General features: G+C 41.5%; 1 protein-coding gene across 1 annotated transcript in view; it reads left to right on the top strand.

Annotated features, from left to right (window-relative positions):
- CPNE4 (copine 4) overlaps window positions 1-16,760 on the top strand; it is a 717,826-nt gene that overhangs the window by 202,332 nt on the left and 498,734 nt on the right. The window contains exon 2 of the mRNA XM_069730083.1: window positions 8,260-8,446. Coding sequence (XP_069586184.1) covers window positions 8,276-8,446 — 171 coding nt within the window. The 5' untranslated portion in view covers window positions 8,260-8,275. The remainder of the gene's footprint in view (window positions 1-8,259; window positions 8,447-16,760) is intronic.

The raw sequence follows: 16,760 nt of genomic DNA, 5'->3' as shown, positions 1-16,760 counted from the left end.
CTGATACAGGAAATGGCAGCCATCTTTAGTGTCTTACTTTCATCTAAAAAAACTTATGTAAGATCAAACAATACACGTTATGGGTCACTTCTCTCAATCTCTTATGGCTTGGGGTTAATTAAGTATTTGATCTTATGGCTCTCCTCAACAGTCCCCCCTAAATACTTTATTAACCCTTTTTTTTTTTTATCTTGATCCCACCGTGGTTCCCTAACCCACCAGTGTTAAGTGTCACTATGACATCAGAGGCTTCATGACAATACGGATATGCTATAGACACCAGAGAATGTGTGACCAATCATGGATATATCAGGAGGTATATCGTAGCGCGCTACCAGCGTCCTCAGGACTTTTCTACCTGCTGGATCTATTACTCTCCAATCTCCATGGTTACATAAAATACATATGTCACTCACCCTGATGTAACACATCCTATATCTGACCGTCTCGCCCGGGAGGGGGGGAATTGGAGTTTTCACCAGTTTGAGACAAGTTTTCCCTTGTGGAAAACCTCCCTTTGTAGCTGGACTTTGACAAGCAGGTCAGATCCTACTCTGTCCCTAACTGTCTAACAAGTTTATAATGTGAGAGATGGATTAAATGGCGCTATAACAATTAATAATAATAATATGAATCCAGAAGACGCTCAGCAATCCTGACTGAAGTAGGAGTAGTCAGGAGCACTTGGTAGGAACCCTCAAATCTCGACTCCAGGGATGTCTTTCTGATGAACTTCTTTACCAGCATGTAGTCACCAGGTTGGAAATCATGGGTACCTTCACTGGAATCTGGAATGGATGATAAAACTTGTACATGTGTTACTGACAGTTCTTTTAGTAAGGACAATTACATAATTTACAAGAGTATCACTTCCTAAAGCTAGTTGTTGTGGAAAATATTGACCCAACCTTGGAGGCTCCCCCAAAAAGAATCTCGTGTGGTGTGAGTTTGGTGGGACCCCTTGGAGTGTTTCTGACTGAGTATAAGGCAATGGGCAAAATGTCTGTCCAAGTCTGACCTCCTAACTGGCTTTCAGTATTTTATTTTTCAAGGTGCCATTCAGTGTTTCTACTTTCCCACTGCTCTGTGGGTGATATGGAGTATGTAAACCCAAATCAGCTCCCACCAATGTCCATAGTTCCTTAGTCAGTGCTGCAGTGAACGCAGGTCCTTGGTCACTCTCAATTACCTCTGGGACCCCATATCTGCATACTACTTCAGTCATCAGTCTCTTAACAGTCACTCTGGCAGTCATGTTTATTACTGGATAGGCTTCGGGCCATCCTGAGAACATGTCAGTCACTACCAGTACATACTCATACTTCCCTACTTTTGGCATTTGAATGTGATCAATCTGAATCCTCCGAAAGGGATAGAGTGGTTTAGCCAATGTTTCTGAGTAACTTTCTGGGGCGGTGCTGGATTGCATGTTGCACACACAAGGCAGGAATTGCAGTATTTTTGGGTGACAGTAGAGATCCCAAGTGCCATGTAAGTCTTCCAAATCAGGTCAATCATCTGATTCCGGCCTCTGGGCGATACCGTGTGCCCATTCTGTCTCCGAGGAATACAGATTACGGGGTAGACAGAACTTTTTGTTCACCCTCCAGACTCCATCTTCATCCTTTTTTAGCTCCTCCTTCTTGTCATAGCTTCTTTTCATCATCCAATGTCTTGATGTAGATGGATAATCCTCATAAGAGAGCCTTTAGTCCCTTCTTCAGTGTTTTGTGACACGTACACCGCTGCTTTCTCTTTCCCAAATGGATCAGCAGCATAGGTTTTTACTGTTTTGTCAGCAAAGAAGTTCCTCCTTGCTTCTGGAGAATCCAATCTTCCGTGAGCTTTGATCTTGATCACTGCAACCTCCGAACGTAGATCAAGAGCGGCCACAAGTTCTTGTATGGTAGCAGCATGTTTTACAGGAGTTCCACTGGACGTTAGGTATCCTCTGGCTGCCCAGATACTGCCGAAGTCATGAGCCACTCCGAAAGCATATCTTGAATCCGTGTAGAGGTTGACCACCTTCTCCGTTGCTTCCTGACAAGCCAACGTCAAAGCTTTAAGTTCCGCTTCTTGTGCAGACATGTGCGGTGGTAGTGATCCAGCTGAGATGACCTGGTCATGTGTAACCACGGCATATCCCGTATGGAACCTTCCCGTTTCATCTGCAAATCTGGAACCATCAGTGAGGAACGTCAGGTCAGCATGTGGGAATGGGTCTTCAGACACGTTTTTCTTGGAGGCTACTTCTTTCTGCATTTGTTCAAGACAGTCATGATCCTCCTTTGAGTGTGTAGAGGCATCTTCTCCGAGAGCATGAGCATCATCATCCACATTCCCCCTGGAAAGAGGAAGCAGCATGGACAGTTTGAAGATGCTGCAGCGGACAAGAGTGACATTATCCGGAACCAACAGCGAATATTGTAGTCTCATATGACGCTGCACCAACAGATGCTTAGGGTTGCAGGAATAGCAATTATGTCGTGTGGAGCCATTAAGAGAACTGGATGTCCTCAGATGATATCAGAATTTGGGATTCCAAAAGCTGGTGCAGACTGTATGGCCTGTTTAAGAGCGTAGAAAGCTTCCACGGATTTGGTACATAGTGGAAACGCTGATGTCTTGAGGTCTTTGTACAATGGCTGCATCAGCTTTGAGGCATCTGGAATCCTTTTGCGACAATAAGTGATAGGTCAGCCAGCTCATCCGAGGCCCATGTCTTGGGTTCTTGGCAGAACTCAACACCAGAGTCCCATGTCTTGTCACTGGCAAGTGAGTCTTCATTGAACACGATATCCATAACAGGCCAATATGCATCGACTGCTTTAAGATTTGACAGGGAAATTAGATCTTGCCACGTAGCTGGGTAAGTACTTTGGATTTGAAGCATGCTTCTGTAGAAAGGCATCGGCTGTTTTTCTGGATCTGGAGCTTGGTACAACAAAGTAGCAGCTTGCTGGGGTGTAAACTTGACGTAGAGGGTGGACTCCTCAGACATGAGCATTGGCACTGTTGGTGGTGACACCTGAGGCGGGAGTAGAGATGGCACCGGAATTGTCAAGGTCTCAATTTGCTCACTAATATTCGCATACTCTAAAATGCGAGTTATTGCTGCATGAAGTTGTTGAGCACTAACGTCTGGATGAATAGGGTCAAAAGTAGGGGTCACAGTATGTATGATCATTCTACATGGAAGATTGCCAGCTTTAGTCACCACTATGTCCCCAACAGCTATCTGACCATGTGACTCAACAATGATTTGACTGTCAGCTTGAATAGTCGCCCCTCCTGCTTACACTATAGCTCTAGCTACACCTCCATTATGCTCTAACCGAGAATTGGCAGCTTTAACAATAGCGTCTGTTTCCATTGTCGTTATGTCACCCTTTCCCACCACTAACAAGGGTCCCTCAGGAAGTTCTTTTTCGAAAACAGGTTGCCAACATTCCCTCCCCTTTGTGCTTCCTGTGCTATTGACATCCCCCTCCCAGATTGAGCTCCCCCTTGATACAGTTGCCACCGTCCCATACAGGTGTGCACTTGGCTGCAAGAGAGCCTGTGAGGTACCGGGTATAGGGTTAGGTAGACTGTGTGAGAGTGCTATTGTAGTGGAAGCGTTGGGAGGAGAGGCCATTGCTTGGAGCATCTTGTGTGGGTTGTTGTGAACAGGTAATTCAGAACCACAATGGACATTGAAGTTCAGAGCACACAAAGTGACCTGACAATTACCAAAAACATAGGACGAGCTCTAAGACGTGGGAACTCCGCTGACCGCAATCCCCAATCCTATCACACAACACCAGAGGTAGCCGTGGATTGCGCCTAATGCTCCCTATGCAACTCGGCACAGCCTGAGAAACTAACCAGCCCTGAAGATAGAAAAATAAGCCTACCTTGCCTCAGAGAAACTCCCCAAAGGAAAAGGCAGCCCCCCACATATAATGACTGTGAGTAAAGATGAAAACACAAACACAGAGATGAAATAGATTTAGCAAAGTGAGGCCTGACTTACTGAATAGACCGAGGATAGGAAAGATAGCTTTGCGGTCAACACAAAAACCTACAAACAACCACGCAGAGGGGCAAAAAGACCCTCCGCACCGACTAACGGTACGGAGGTGCTCCCTCTGCGTCTCAGAGCTTCCAGCAAGCAAGAAAAACCAACAAAGCAAGCTGGACAGAAAAAATAGCAAACAAAAATAACACAAGCAAAACTTAGCTTATGCAGGACAGACTGGCCACAGGAACGATCCAGGAGGAAGCAAGACCAATACTAGAACATTGACTGGAGGCCAGGATCAAAGCACTAGGTGGAGTTAAATAGAGCAGCACCTAACGACTTAACCTCATCACCTGAGGAAGGAAACTCAGAAGCCGCAGTACCACTCTCATCCACCAAAGGAAGCTCATAGACAGAACCAGCCGAAGTACCACTCACGACCACAGGAGGGAGCTTGGCCACAGAATTCACAACAGTGCGTGTGCGGCTAAATTGGCAGTGGAAGTGACAGTAGAAAGGGTCGGTGCCGAGGACGATCCAGGCGGGAGCATTGCTAGATAGGGGAAAGGTTCGGTGCCCCATTGGAAACCACTGAGACAGGATACATGGGTAAAGCTTGTTCACTTCCCAAAGGAAAATAGTATTGGCCGTTAGTGGTCATTACTGGGTAACAAGGCTTTGGTGATGTGGTGTATAGCCTTAGTCTAAGATGTTCACCACCAGGAGCAGCACATTTGCCATCCAGAAATTGGCTACCGTCAGAATTACATTTGCCATCCACAGAATGGCCGCCGCCAGCATGAACACATTTGCCATCCATAAAATGGCTACTACCAGCATTAACAAATTTACCATTCACAAAATGGCTACTACCAGCATTAAAGGGAACCTGTCACCTGAATTTGGCGGGACTGGTTTTGGGTCATATGGGCGGAGTTTTCGGGTTTTTGATTCACCCTTTCCTTACCTGCCGGCTGCATGCTGGCTGCAATATTGGATTGAAGTTCATTCTCTGTCCTCCGTAGTACACGCCTGCACAAGGCAATCTTTCCTTGCGCAGGCGTGTACTATGGAGGACAGAGAATGAACTTCAATCCAATATTGCAGCCAGCATGCAGCCAGCAGGTAAGGAAAGGGTGAATCAAACACCCGAAAACTCCGCCCATATGACCCAAAACCAGTCCCGCCAAATTCAGGTGACAGAGTCCCTTTAACAAATTTACCATTCACAAAATGGCTACTACCAGCATTAACAAATTTACCATTCACAAAATGGATGCTACCAGCATTAACAAATTTACCATTCACAAAATGGCTGCCGTCAGCACTAACAAATTTGCCATTCACAAGATGGCCGCCGTCAGCACTAACAAATTTGCCATTCACAAGATGGCCGCCGTCAGCACTAACAAATTTGCCATTCACAAGCTGGCCGCCGTCAGGGTTAGCACATGGCTCTGGGCCACCATTATAAGGTGGTGGCCCCTCACAGGATATATTTTTGTAATACACATAACTCAAAACTCTGCCCTTTTTATTCCTTTCCTCTTCTACCCAATTTTCTCTATACAGACTTTCAGAGACTCTCTCCCATGCCCTAGCAGTAGACAACAATCCATTATCTTCTAGGATACCTTTTCTTTCTTTCAAGACAATCTTCCACTCCAGGGGCTGTAACCTCCCCCCTTCTGGCATTCCACACAACTTCATAAGCTTTTTACATTGTTTAACATGACTCTTCCCTTCACGAGTCGCTACTAATGTGCACAAGTCTATCTTGCCATCTGAATTTGGCTTAGTGCCAATACGGCAGAACTGCATTAATTTCTCCATCTTTCTATAGATATCTATATCTCTATCAAGATAACAAACACCAAACAAACAATAAGACGGGGAGATGACTCAAACCTGAGATTCTAAAGAGAACTGAGTCTGCAGTACTCAGTTCCTATTCTTTCTTGTCACGTGGTCCCTGTCTGACTTCCGTATTCTGTACTTTACAAACCAATTATTCCCTACTTAGTCAAATTGCTCCCTAACTTACCAGTCCCCGTGCAGAGTCAACTCACTCGATGCCACGGGGCAAAAAAACTATAAATTTATTTATTTGGCTCGAACTGAGTCATCTCACTCCAAGTTTTAATGAGCCGCTACACAATTTATTAGGCGCCGAACTGAGTCATCTCACTCCAAGTTTTACCGGGCCCCCCTAGGCCGAGTCAATCACTCAAGGTCCTAGTCTCTCTTATACAGAACTGAAAATCTTATCACAGGCGACAACCATGTACTGTACCACAGACAAAAATAATTTTTATTTTTTTTTTCTTACACTTGCTTGCTTTTTTTTTCTAAAAACTTGCTTTTCCTGTTCTAACACTTGCTTTTCCTTCACTAAAAAAAAACAAAAAACTTGCTTTTCCTGTTCTAACTACCAGTCATCTCCCCTCCTCACAACACATAACAGGCAGTAGGCAACTAAAACTTGTGACGGTTCTTGCAATTAAATGACCAGCAGCGGAGAGACCCTTCTGCCGTCTTACAGATACCACGAAGACCGGACATGGTCAGGCAATCTGCACAGGATACCCCGAAGGACACAGGTAAAGACTACAGATTATAAAAATCAGCAGACTTACCGTGTTCTGATAAGGAGGTGATCAGTCTCCACGTTCGGGGTATTCAGTGCGTTCTGCCGTTCCAGTCGCCGGTCCTCAGGGTTCAGGGCTCTTCCTCTGCTGGCCCCACGTTGGGCAGCCAAATTGTTAGGTTGAACAATTTAATAATAAAATGTTCACTTCACTTAAGTTGCCTACTCCTGGCCTAATGGATATTGATCAGGTGCGCACCAAAGAAATAAACATATGACAACACACAGTCATATGTAAACTCTCCATGATCAATCTATGGCCCAGCTGCAAGGGAAAAAAAAGAGACTTTATTCAGTCAGAACACATGGTTACATATCCCCTGTAAGGGGGCTCGGTTAGCTCTAAAATGGGAGTGATCGGATGCATTCCATTGGTTAGTGGGTTGGGCAATGAGCAAGTCCATGGGTGGATCCATGAAGTCATCAGGGTGGGTTGGTCCATGAGGTCATCAAGGTGGGCGTCACTGTGGGTGGATCCATGAGGTCACCAGGGTGGGCGTCATCTTGGATACCAGCCAGGCAGCCACATGGCTCTCTGATACAGGAAATGGCAGCCATCTTTAGTGTCTTACTTTCATCTAAAAAAACTTATCTAAGATCAAACAATACACGTTATGGGTCACTTCTCTCAATCTCTTATGGCTTGGGGTTAATTAAGTATTTGATCTTATGGCTCTCCTCAACAACATGCCACTTCATTAGGAATCTATCACGCGGTCACAGATGGTTGGGACTATGAAAATAGCTGAGCACGGATGATATACCTTGCAGAACTTCTACAGATGTGGATGACAATTGCACAAATAATATTGAACAGCATTGTTTGAGATCTGTGGCTGCTGCATAGGGCCAGATATTGAATGACTGAGATGCCCCTTTAATTTGTATAGGAAGTAAAAAAATTAAGTTGCCACCAAAAGGAAAATAATTTTTTAATAGAATGCAGTTTGAACATTTCTAAACCACAGTTTATTCTAAAATTCTTTCTTCATAAATATACTTTTTCAGCCTTTCCTTCATCCAGTTAATTTCTCCAGGTGCTATTTAGAAATTTTGTTGAAGATCATCTATTTCCCATAAACAGATGATTGCTTTTTGATTGACGGCTTGTTCAGATCTTGTTTTCTCTGATGTTGTTCACAAAGTCCCTCGAGAAGGGACGCCGCGCATGGAAACACAACAATTTCTGTGAAAATGACTATAAGACTTGATTGATTTAAAGTACCGTACCCAATCCTTTTAATACAATGCTGTTTTATTGGCTAATGGGAGTAAACATAGATTACAGGACCAGGCAGCTATTTTTCTGCAGTTGTAGTAGAATAGCGGTAGACATATGCATAGTACACATATAATGTCAATGCTTTTGTAAATATGTAAAGTACTTTTCTGGATGGTTAGTCCAGTAGATCAACAATTGAGATCACGAGGAAAAGATTAGCTCTTTTGGGCAGGACTGGTTTATCCATTGTAGTTGTGCACGTGCCCTTTCTCTTTGTCCTTTCCCATCTCTCGGTTGAACTTGATGGACATTTGAGATAGTATTATCTATGTAAGCATATAACAGAAAGTGGTGATTCTAAAAATAACATACATTTTCTTTATTTAGGTATACTATTAAAAAAATGAGCAACATATACGAATCGGCAGCCAATACCCTTGGGATCTTCAACAGTCCATGTCTCACCAAGGTGGAATTGAGAGTATCTTGCAAAGGCATATTGGACAGAGATGCCCTCTCCAAGCCAGATCCTTGTGTTATTCTGAAAATGCAGTCACATGGGCAGTGGTTTGAGGTAAGTGTGCAGAAAGCATCATTGATAATGTTTGATTTTCGTTATAATTAAACAAAACTAGGTAATATAGTTAAAGGGGAGTTAAAAGCTAAAGCTGGACTCAAAAATGCGCCTTTCAAAATTAGGCTGTAATACCTTAAAGCGGGTTTCCAAACAAAAGTCTGCAGACACTCTGACTACAGACAAGTGAATAGTGACATTTCATATTTCACTCACTGTCACAGTTCCCTGTATTTCCTGTGCGGGTGGCTGGTCCCTTGATTGCATGCGATCTACATATTCATGGTCACATGCCAATTAGTCTTCTATCAATTCTCTTCTATTGAGTGAAGCCGGATTAAGACTAGCCAGCACATGAGCACAAATATGTGTGCAATGCGGCAGACCCGTAACATTTCTATTTTTCCATCTATGGAGCAGTAGGAGGAGAGCTGCAGGTTTTATTGATACCAATTTAAGGTTCATACAATGTATTGATGGCTTTTTCTTGCCTTTATTAGGGCGATGTGGTGCCTGAAAAAACGCAATTTTGATGTTTTTATTTTTTCCTCTCTATTGTCAACTACCATACAGATTACTTAATTCTTTATTTTGATAGACCAGACTGTTATGAAAGCAGTGATACCAAATATATATATTTTTTCAATTGACTTTATTTTTATTCGGGGAAAAAGGGGGTAATTTGAGATTTATAAACATTTACAGTTTTTATTTTTTTTAACCTGTGATCGTCGAATCACTTATACTAATTAATATAATACCTTAGTATTGCAATCTGTCTCCAGTGATGCTCAGGGTGTGGCTGAGCTTCACAGGAGTTCCAAGGTGGCAGTGATAAGGCTTTAATCGGCATGCCAACAGCTCCCATGGTGACCCAGCAGCATCTAAATGGTAAACAGCATTAATCAGAGCCCAGCTTTGGCTCTGTTGGTCCAGTGTTTTAGACCCTGATTCACCAAAAATTTTGCACACTGAAATTTTCAGTTATTTTGTCCTATTTGTTGTTGCTTGATAATAAAAAGAAAACTAAATGTTCACAATTGTAGGCATGTTCTTTAACTGAACGGATGCAAACCCTCAAAAAAAAAAAACTGTGAAATTCCAGGTTGTGAGGTATCAAAACATGAAAAATGCGAAGGGGGGTTAATACTTTTGCAAGCCACTTTATATAGCTATGCAGGGGATTTGTAGAACTGCAACAGAAGTTTGGGTCTATTTAGGTAAAAAATGGTCGTCAATTATTGCAATCAATTGAAGCCCAGCAGAATGATAAATCCAAACAAACTGGAAAGCAAATTCAGTAAAACTGTATTTATTTTTTAATCGTCGCTTCTGGAATACAATGTTTTAGAGTGCTATACTATTCAGACAAGTTGTAAATTATTCAAATAATCCACTGCCTATGGGTCAATCAATATTTTATAAAAGAGCTAATCCATGGTTAAGCGGTGAAAGCGGCGCATACTTTGAAGAATGTTGCAAATGATTTCCTTTTCTCGCAGTAAAGATTTCACTTGGAATGATTTGTATCTTCCCTATGTCTCTACATTATCATTCATTTTGCAGTGAAGATACCTGTCACATTTAATCAACCTCCTTACAGAAATATTTTCACGTCTTTTGTCTTGTGCTTTATTGTATCTTCCTCATTCTTCGAAACAAAAATGGTCCGCGCTGGAAATCTAGATTGCTCATCATTTTGTCACCAAGAGCTTTCACGATCTGTTTAATTGACAGAATATCATTAAAAACACACACACACATTTCTCATCCTGAAGCATTATAACTCACTAGAATTTAATGAAAATTCTCGTCACTTGCTTCTCATCCCTCTCTTTTGTCAAGTATCAAACGCGCAGTGCATGTCCAGGAGTGATGGGTCTTTGAGGAAATATTCTGGTATCTGTCATGGTTCCTGCATACTCTGCAAGAATAAAAGGAAGTCATATTGTGAGGAAAAAGTGGGATTCCCAGAGCCTTGTAGTAGATTTCATCCAAAATGAAAAGCCAACGCAGCTGGGAATCTGGAGTTTAGATTTTTTTTTTATGTGTGTCGGCTTCAATAGAACTAAAGCAGCCATGTGAAATGTAGCAACCTGCCATTGTTAAATAAAATTACCTACACCATACAGAACTGGGCAAAAGGAAATTGGATAGAAACGAGGGATAGGTCATCTTATCTAGACAATTTCCTTAAGATCATTTTGCGAATTGCAAAGTCAATCCGTACAGGGGTTATCTTCCCTTTCAAGCTGTTTTAGATGTATTAGCATCAATTACTGCACTTAATTATATACATCATTCAATAACCAGCAGCTTTCAGTCGTTTTATTTTTAAAAGATAGAATGACCTATAGAAGTGATTGGAAGAAATCAGCTGATTGATGTTACTGTCATTGCCGGGAAATGTATAAAATAGATTGAATTTGCTTAAAAGAGAACTTGTCAACTGTCCTGACAGGTCTGTTTTATAAAATAATTGTAACCCCCATAATATAACAGTTCTGGAGTAGTGATGAGCGAGTATACTTGGTGCTTGGGTTTTCCCGAGCATGCTCGGGTGATCTCTGAGTATTTGTTAGTGCTCAGGAAATTTAGTTTTTGTTGACCAGCTGCATGATTTACGACTCCTGGACAGCCTGAGTACATGTGGAGGATGCCTGGTTGCTAGGGAGTCCCCACATGTAATCAAGCTGTCTAGCAGCTGTGAATCATGCAGCTGCGGAGACTAAATCTCCAAGCAGTCACAAATACTCGGAGACCACCCGAGCGTGCTCGGGAAAACCCGAGCAATGTGTATACTCGCTCATCACTATTCTGAAGCATTGTTTCTTAGAACTCTACATTGTGCTTTTCCTTTCTTAAGAGTCCTAGAAATCTATGAATTCATTAACAACTGCTTGTTACCAGCTAAGGCGAGGTTCAGGTTGCGTTAGTGCAGTCTATTCAACGCATACGTTGAACGGACTGCGCTAACGCAAGTGCCGACTTTTGCACAGCGCTAGCGCAGATGGAGCTTCTGCTAGCTCCATCTGCGCTAGCAGTGATGGACCCGGAAACGCTGCAGCCCGCGTCTCGGGTCCGTCACTCAAATGACGGCACATTGCTAGCACACGCCCTGTGAGGGCGTGCGCTAGCGATGCGTCCGACATTGCAGTCTATGGCGGCGTTAACACACTACGTTACACCGCGTTATGCCGCAGTGTAACGTAGTCCGTTAAACGTAGAGCCATAACGCAATGTGAACCCAGCCTAAGAGTGTGTCTTTACACATTCCCAGACTGCCTATGCAGTACCACCAGTATTAGACTACACAAGTACACACCCCTTTGACAATTAGAATGGTAACACCCAGTTATCATTATAATCATACATTTCTTAGAGAAATAAAAGGGAATGGTACAATGTAGTTAGAAGAAACGATTAGTAATTCATGCATTTACTAAAACAGACATATCTAGAGAGCAGATGGGTCCTTTTTATATCCATTCTGGGTTGTTTCACATACTATTCTATATAAAAACATACTATATACAAAAATAAATTCACTTATTTTTCAAATATTATCTCTCCAAAGGTTCAAAGAGGCAAGAAAAACTGAGCTGTTTCTCATCTTTTCATGGTTAAATCTATTAGTAGGATAAATCCTTCCAAGCTGTCAATTTTGGCATGTAGATCATAGGAAGCTGAATGCAGTAGTACCCTGATATCTCTGATCCGCTGTCTTCTTCCAGAGAAACCCACAATTTCTTTTATGTAAATGAGATGTTCAGGACTATGGGCCTATCACTGATCTGTGTGAGAATTTTCCTCCAGAGATTATTTTTAATAAGAGGGACCATTGCCAGTGTGAGCAAAGTAACTAACACAGAACAGTAGAACTGAACTTTTTCTCAAAACAAAAACATTTGCTGCAGTTCTCACAGCTCTGCTGTAACATAACTATATTGTAACATTGGATGTCTGTGGGATGGAAGTTGAAGCTGGGAGGAACCTCCAGATGTGTCAGTTAGGGCTCATACCTATTTGCGAGAAAAAAAAACGGTCCAATATCCGGACTGAAAAAAATGGACGAATGCTATGTGAGGGTCATGCGAATGTAATGCGAGTGTAATGCGATTTTTATGCGATTGTTCCACGGAACATCCATATGACATGCGTATGCAATCCATATGCAATGCGATTTTAACATGAGGTTTTATATTCAGCAGTTCTCTGTATGTAAAAGCTCATGTTAAAATTGCATTGTAGAATACAACTGTACACATCGTTTTAAAACCAAATAATCTTCAAAACATAGATAGATAGATAGAAAGATAGATAGATTAAAAGCCGGCAGATGTTGTGTACAGTACAGAATAGAATAGGTTAGAATAGAATATACAGAGTAAATATATACACATTGTATAGGTATATATATATATATATATCTCAGTGACACACACATATATTTATATATATCTTTATATTTCATAGATAGCAGAATAGCCGATTCATTTGACAGCTTCTGTACAATCCTTGCAGAACCTGACAGGATAGGAGACATGGTTTACATACAGTAAACCATTGCAGAACAATTAGATTTATATATATCAGTGACTAATACTGTTAGTAGTATATGTGTGTCAAATTTGGGATCTGTATGTATTTAAATAATTTTTTCACGTAAAAAAATGGCGTGGGCTCCCGTGCAATTTTCTGTGCCAGAGAAGGGCAGATATTAATAGCCTAGAGAGGGACCATGGTTATTGGCTTCTCCCTGGCTAAAAACATCTGCCCCAGCCACCTTAGAAAAGGAGCATCTGTAAGATGCGCCAATTCAGGCACTTAGCCTCTCCCTTCCCGTTGCCCTGTAGCCTTGGCATATGAGGTAATAAGGGATTAATGTCACTTTTGCATTGTAAGGTGACATTAAGCTGGGTTAGTAATGGAGAGGTGTCAATAAGACACCTATCCATAACTAATCCTAAAGTTTGTAAAAGGTTAAATAAACACACACAAATGCAGAATAAAGCCCTTTAATGACATAAAACACTAAACACTGTTTGACCATTTTATTGTACAGGTAATCCACGCAAAGCCATCAATCTCCTGTAAAAATTGAAAACATAACAAACCAAAAATATACCCATACCTGTCCGGCGTACACTCAGTCCCATGCCGTAATCCATATCTGGGGTATATACAGTTTACAACCGGGAGCGCTGCTAATGCAACCACTCCCGGCTGTAAACTACTGGGGAAAGAATGAAAAGCTGGGAGAGGAGCTTCAGTGACTAGTGGTGAGGTGACGTCACCGAAGCAGCGCTCCCTGCAGTCATGAACTCATATGAACTCTTCAGTATAGGAAAATCAGCTGGCATTTTCCCACGCTGAAGAGTTCATATGAGTTTATGCTGTGAGGGAGCGCTGCTTTGGTGACGTCACTGCTAGTCACTGAAGCTCCTCTCCCAGCATTTCATTCATTCCCATTCAGTGTGTCACTGACGTATATATACTGTGTATATATATATATATATATATATATATATACACACACTGTATATATACTGTATATATGTGTTTTCTGTGTATATATCTATTCTATGTATTCTTAACATGTCAGTGTGATTTTACTGTATGCCGGACATGAATTGTCGGCAATTCAAAGGACACCGGTGCATAAAAATCGGACAGCACTTGCATGGTGCGAGTGCTGTGCGATTTTTTTTATCGCACCCATTGACTTGCATTAGCGAGTCTTGTCCAAGATACGCAGCAAATCGCAGCATGCTGCAAATGTTTTCGCAGTCCGATTTCGGCTGAGAAAAGCCTCGCAAATGAGATGTCACCTATTGGTCCGAGTACAATCCGATTTTTTATCGGATTGCACTTGTCTGTTTTTTCGCAAGTGAGTATGAGCCCTTATAATCACACACAGCTCTGCAGTGAGATCAGGAGAGCAGAGAGCGGCCATTACCCATTACACATCATACAGGTAACTCCCTCTTGTATTTAAAATAAGTTCTGAAGACAGATTCTCATGCAGATAAACTTCCGGCCCAATGTACTGAACAGCTCATTTACATGAAAAACATGGACTTCTCTGAAATAAGACATCAGATTGCAGATATCAAGGTATCATTTCATTCAGCTTCCTTTGACCTACTGTACATGCGATATAGATGGCTTAGGAGGGTTAATCCTACTGACAAATTCTATTTAAGCACTGCTTCTCAAGACTGCTCTGGTGATTGTAATTGGGAAATTGAAGAAGAATATTATGTTTAACTTTTTTTTTTATTTCTGTTGTCTTGTCTATAGAACTCCAACATATCTCCTGCACTGCACAGAGATTGTCATCACTCATCAGTCTCTGCCCAAATCTAATTTCACTGTAATTTGCCTGGAGCACTATGCATTGAACACTCTAATATTGCTAGATATTAAGCAGTCCAAAAGAATTTAAAGAGGATATATTACTTTTGAGAAAAACACAATAGGAAACATTATGATAATCTGAAATTTTAACATTTTTCTTAAATATGTCACATGATTTCCCTCACACAAGACACAAGTTTTACTGAACCTGAGTGAGTGCAAAAGCTGGTGATATTCACTTCTTTGAGAGATATCAACTGCAATTCTATGCAACATCTCAATGGTAAATGGTTCCTTGTACTTTGATCTGATCAGGGTTCAGGGTTCAGGGTGAACAAATGACTTAATCTGTTTTTCTATTATTTTGTTGGTGCATAGTGTATAATGGGATCATTTATTTACCTTATTCTCATAGGTTAATCAAAAGCTAGCAAAAATGGTAAATTACTTTAAAAATGCATCCGAATTTGCAGCGAATCAGCACAATGCAAATCAGGCAATATTTTTTCCTCATCACCACCACCAGGAGCCTGAATTTTGGTTCACACAAAATATTGTTATATATCAGCCATGTAATTAGAAGTCTGTGTATTATGCAAAGCAATTAAAAGAGTATGCAGCTGCTTCTAAAGGGTTACTCTATAAAAGGAGGACAAAGATGATTGTAAGGGGTAAATTTGCATAAATAGGACACAGTTGCCTCTAAAGGGATAACCTGAAAAAAAGAAGTCATAGCTGGTTGTAAAAGGTTAAAAGGTAGTCCTTCTCCTCTCATGTCTGGGGTGGCTGGGGGATGGCATTTGTAGCCGGGGGGGAGGGGCAATATCCATGGCCCCTTCCTTGGCTATGAATATTAGCCCACAGCTGTCTGCATAGGCTTTTCTGAGTATTAATTATAGGGGACCCCACGTCATTTTTTGGGGGGACCCCTATTTTAATACCAGTAAAGGCTAAATATACAGCTGCGGGCTAATATTCATAGCCTGGGAAGCTCCATGGGTATTAACCCCTTCCCAGGCTAAAAACAACAGCCCCCAGCCGTCAGCTTTCCTTCTCAGGAGCAGAAAATTGCGCGGGAGCTCACGCCATTTTTTCCCCTTTTCTTAAATTAAAGATATTGCTTGCAGATTTTGCATGTGTATCATTATTTAACTATTTATGTATCATTTTATTAGGTTCATTACTAAACATCGGCCTTGGTATTATCTATCTAGCTATCATCTATCTATTTATTATCTGTTATCTATCCCATATCTATGTATCTATCTATCCACAGTACAGATCAAAAGTTTGGACACGCCTTCTCATTTAAAGTTTTTTCTGTATTTTAATGACTATGAAAATTGTACATTCACACTGAAGGCATCAAAACTAAGAATTAACACATGTGGAAAAAAGTGTGGAACAACTGAAAATATGTCTTATTTTCTAGTTTCTTCAAAGTAGTCACCTTTTGCTTTGATGACTGCTTTGCACACTCTTGGCATTCTCTTGATGAGCTTCAAGAGGCAGTCACCGGGAATGGATTTTACTTCACAGGTGTGCCCTGTCAGGTTTAATAAGTGGGATTTCTTGACGTATAAATGGGGTTGGGACCATCAGTTGTGTTCTGCAGAAGTCTGGTGGATACACAGCTGATGGTCCTACTGAATAGACTGTTAGAATTTGCATTATGGCAAGAAAAAAGCAGCTAAGTAAAACAAGTGGCCATCATTACTTTAAGAAATGAAGGTCAGTCAGTCCGAAAAATTGGAAAAACTTTAAAAGTGTCCCCATGTGCAGTGGCAAAAACCATCAAGCTCTACAAAGAAACTGGCTCACATTAGGACCGTCCCAGGAAAAGAAGACCAAGAGTCACCTCTGCTTCTGAGGATAAGTTTATCTGAGTCACCAACCCCAGAAATCGCAGGTTAACAGCAGATTAGAGACCAGGTCAATGCCACACAGAGTTCTA

The sequence above is a fragment of the Ranitomeya imitator genome, chromosome 6 (assembly GCF_032444005.1).
Source record: "Ranitomeya imitator isolate aRanImi1 chromosome 6, aRanImi1.pri, whole genome shotgun sequence".
NCBI classification, from domain to species: Eukaryota; Metazoa; Chordata; class Amphibia; order Anura; family Dendrobatidae; genus Ranitomeya; species Ranitomeya imitator.
This window is presented reverse-complemented; position numbering and strand designations above follow the sequence as displayed.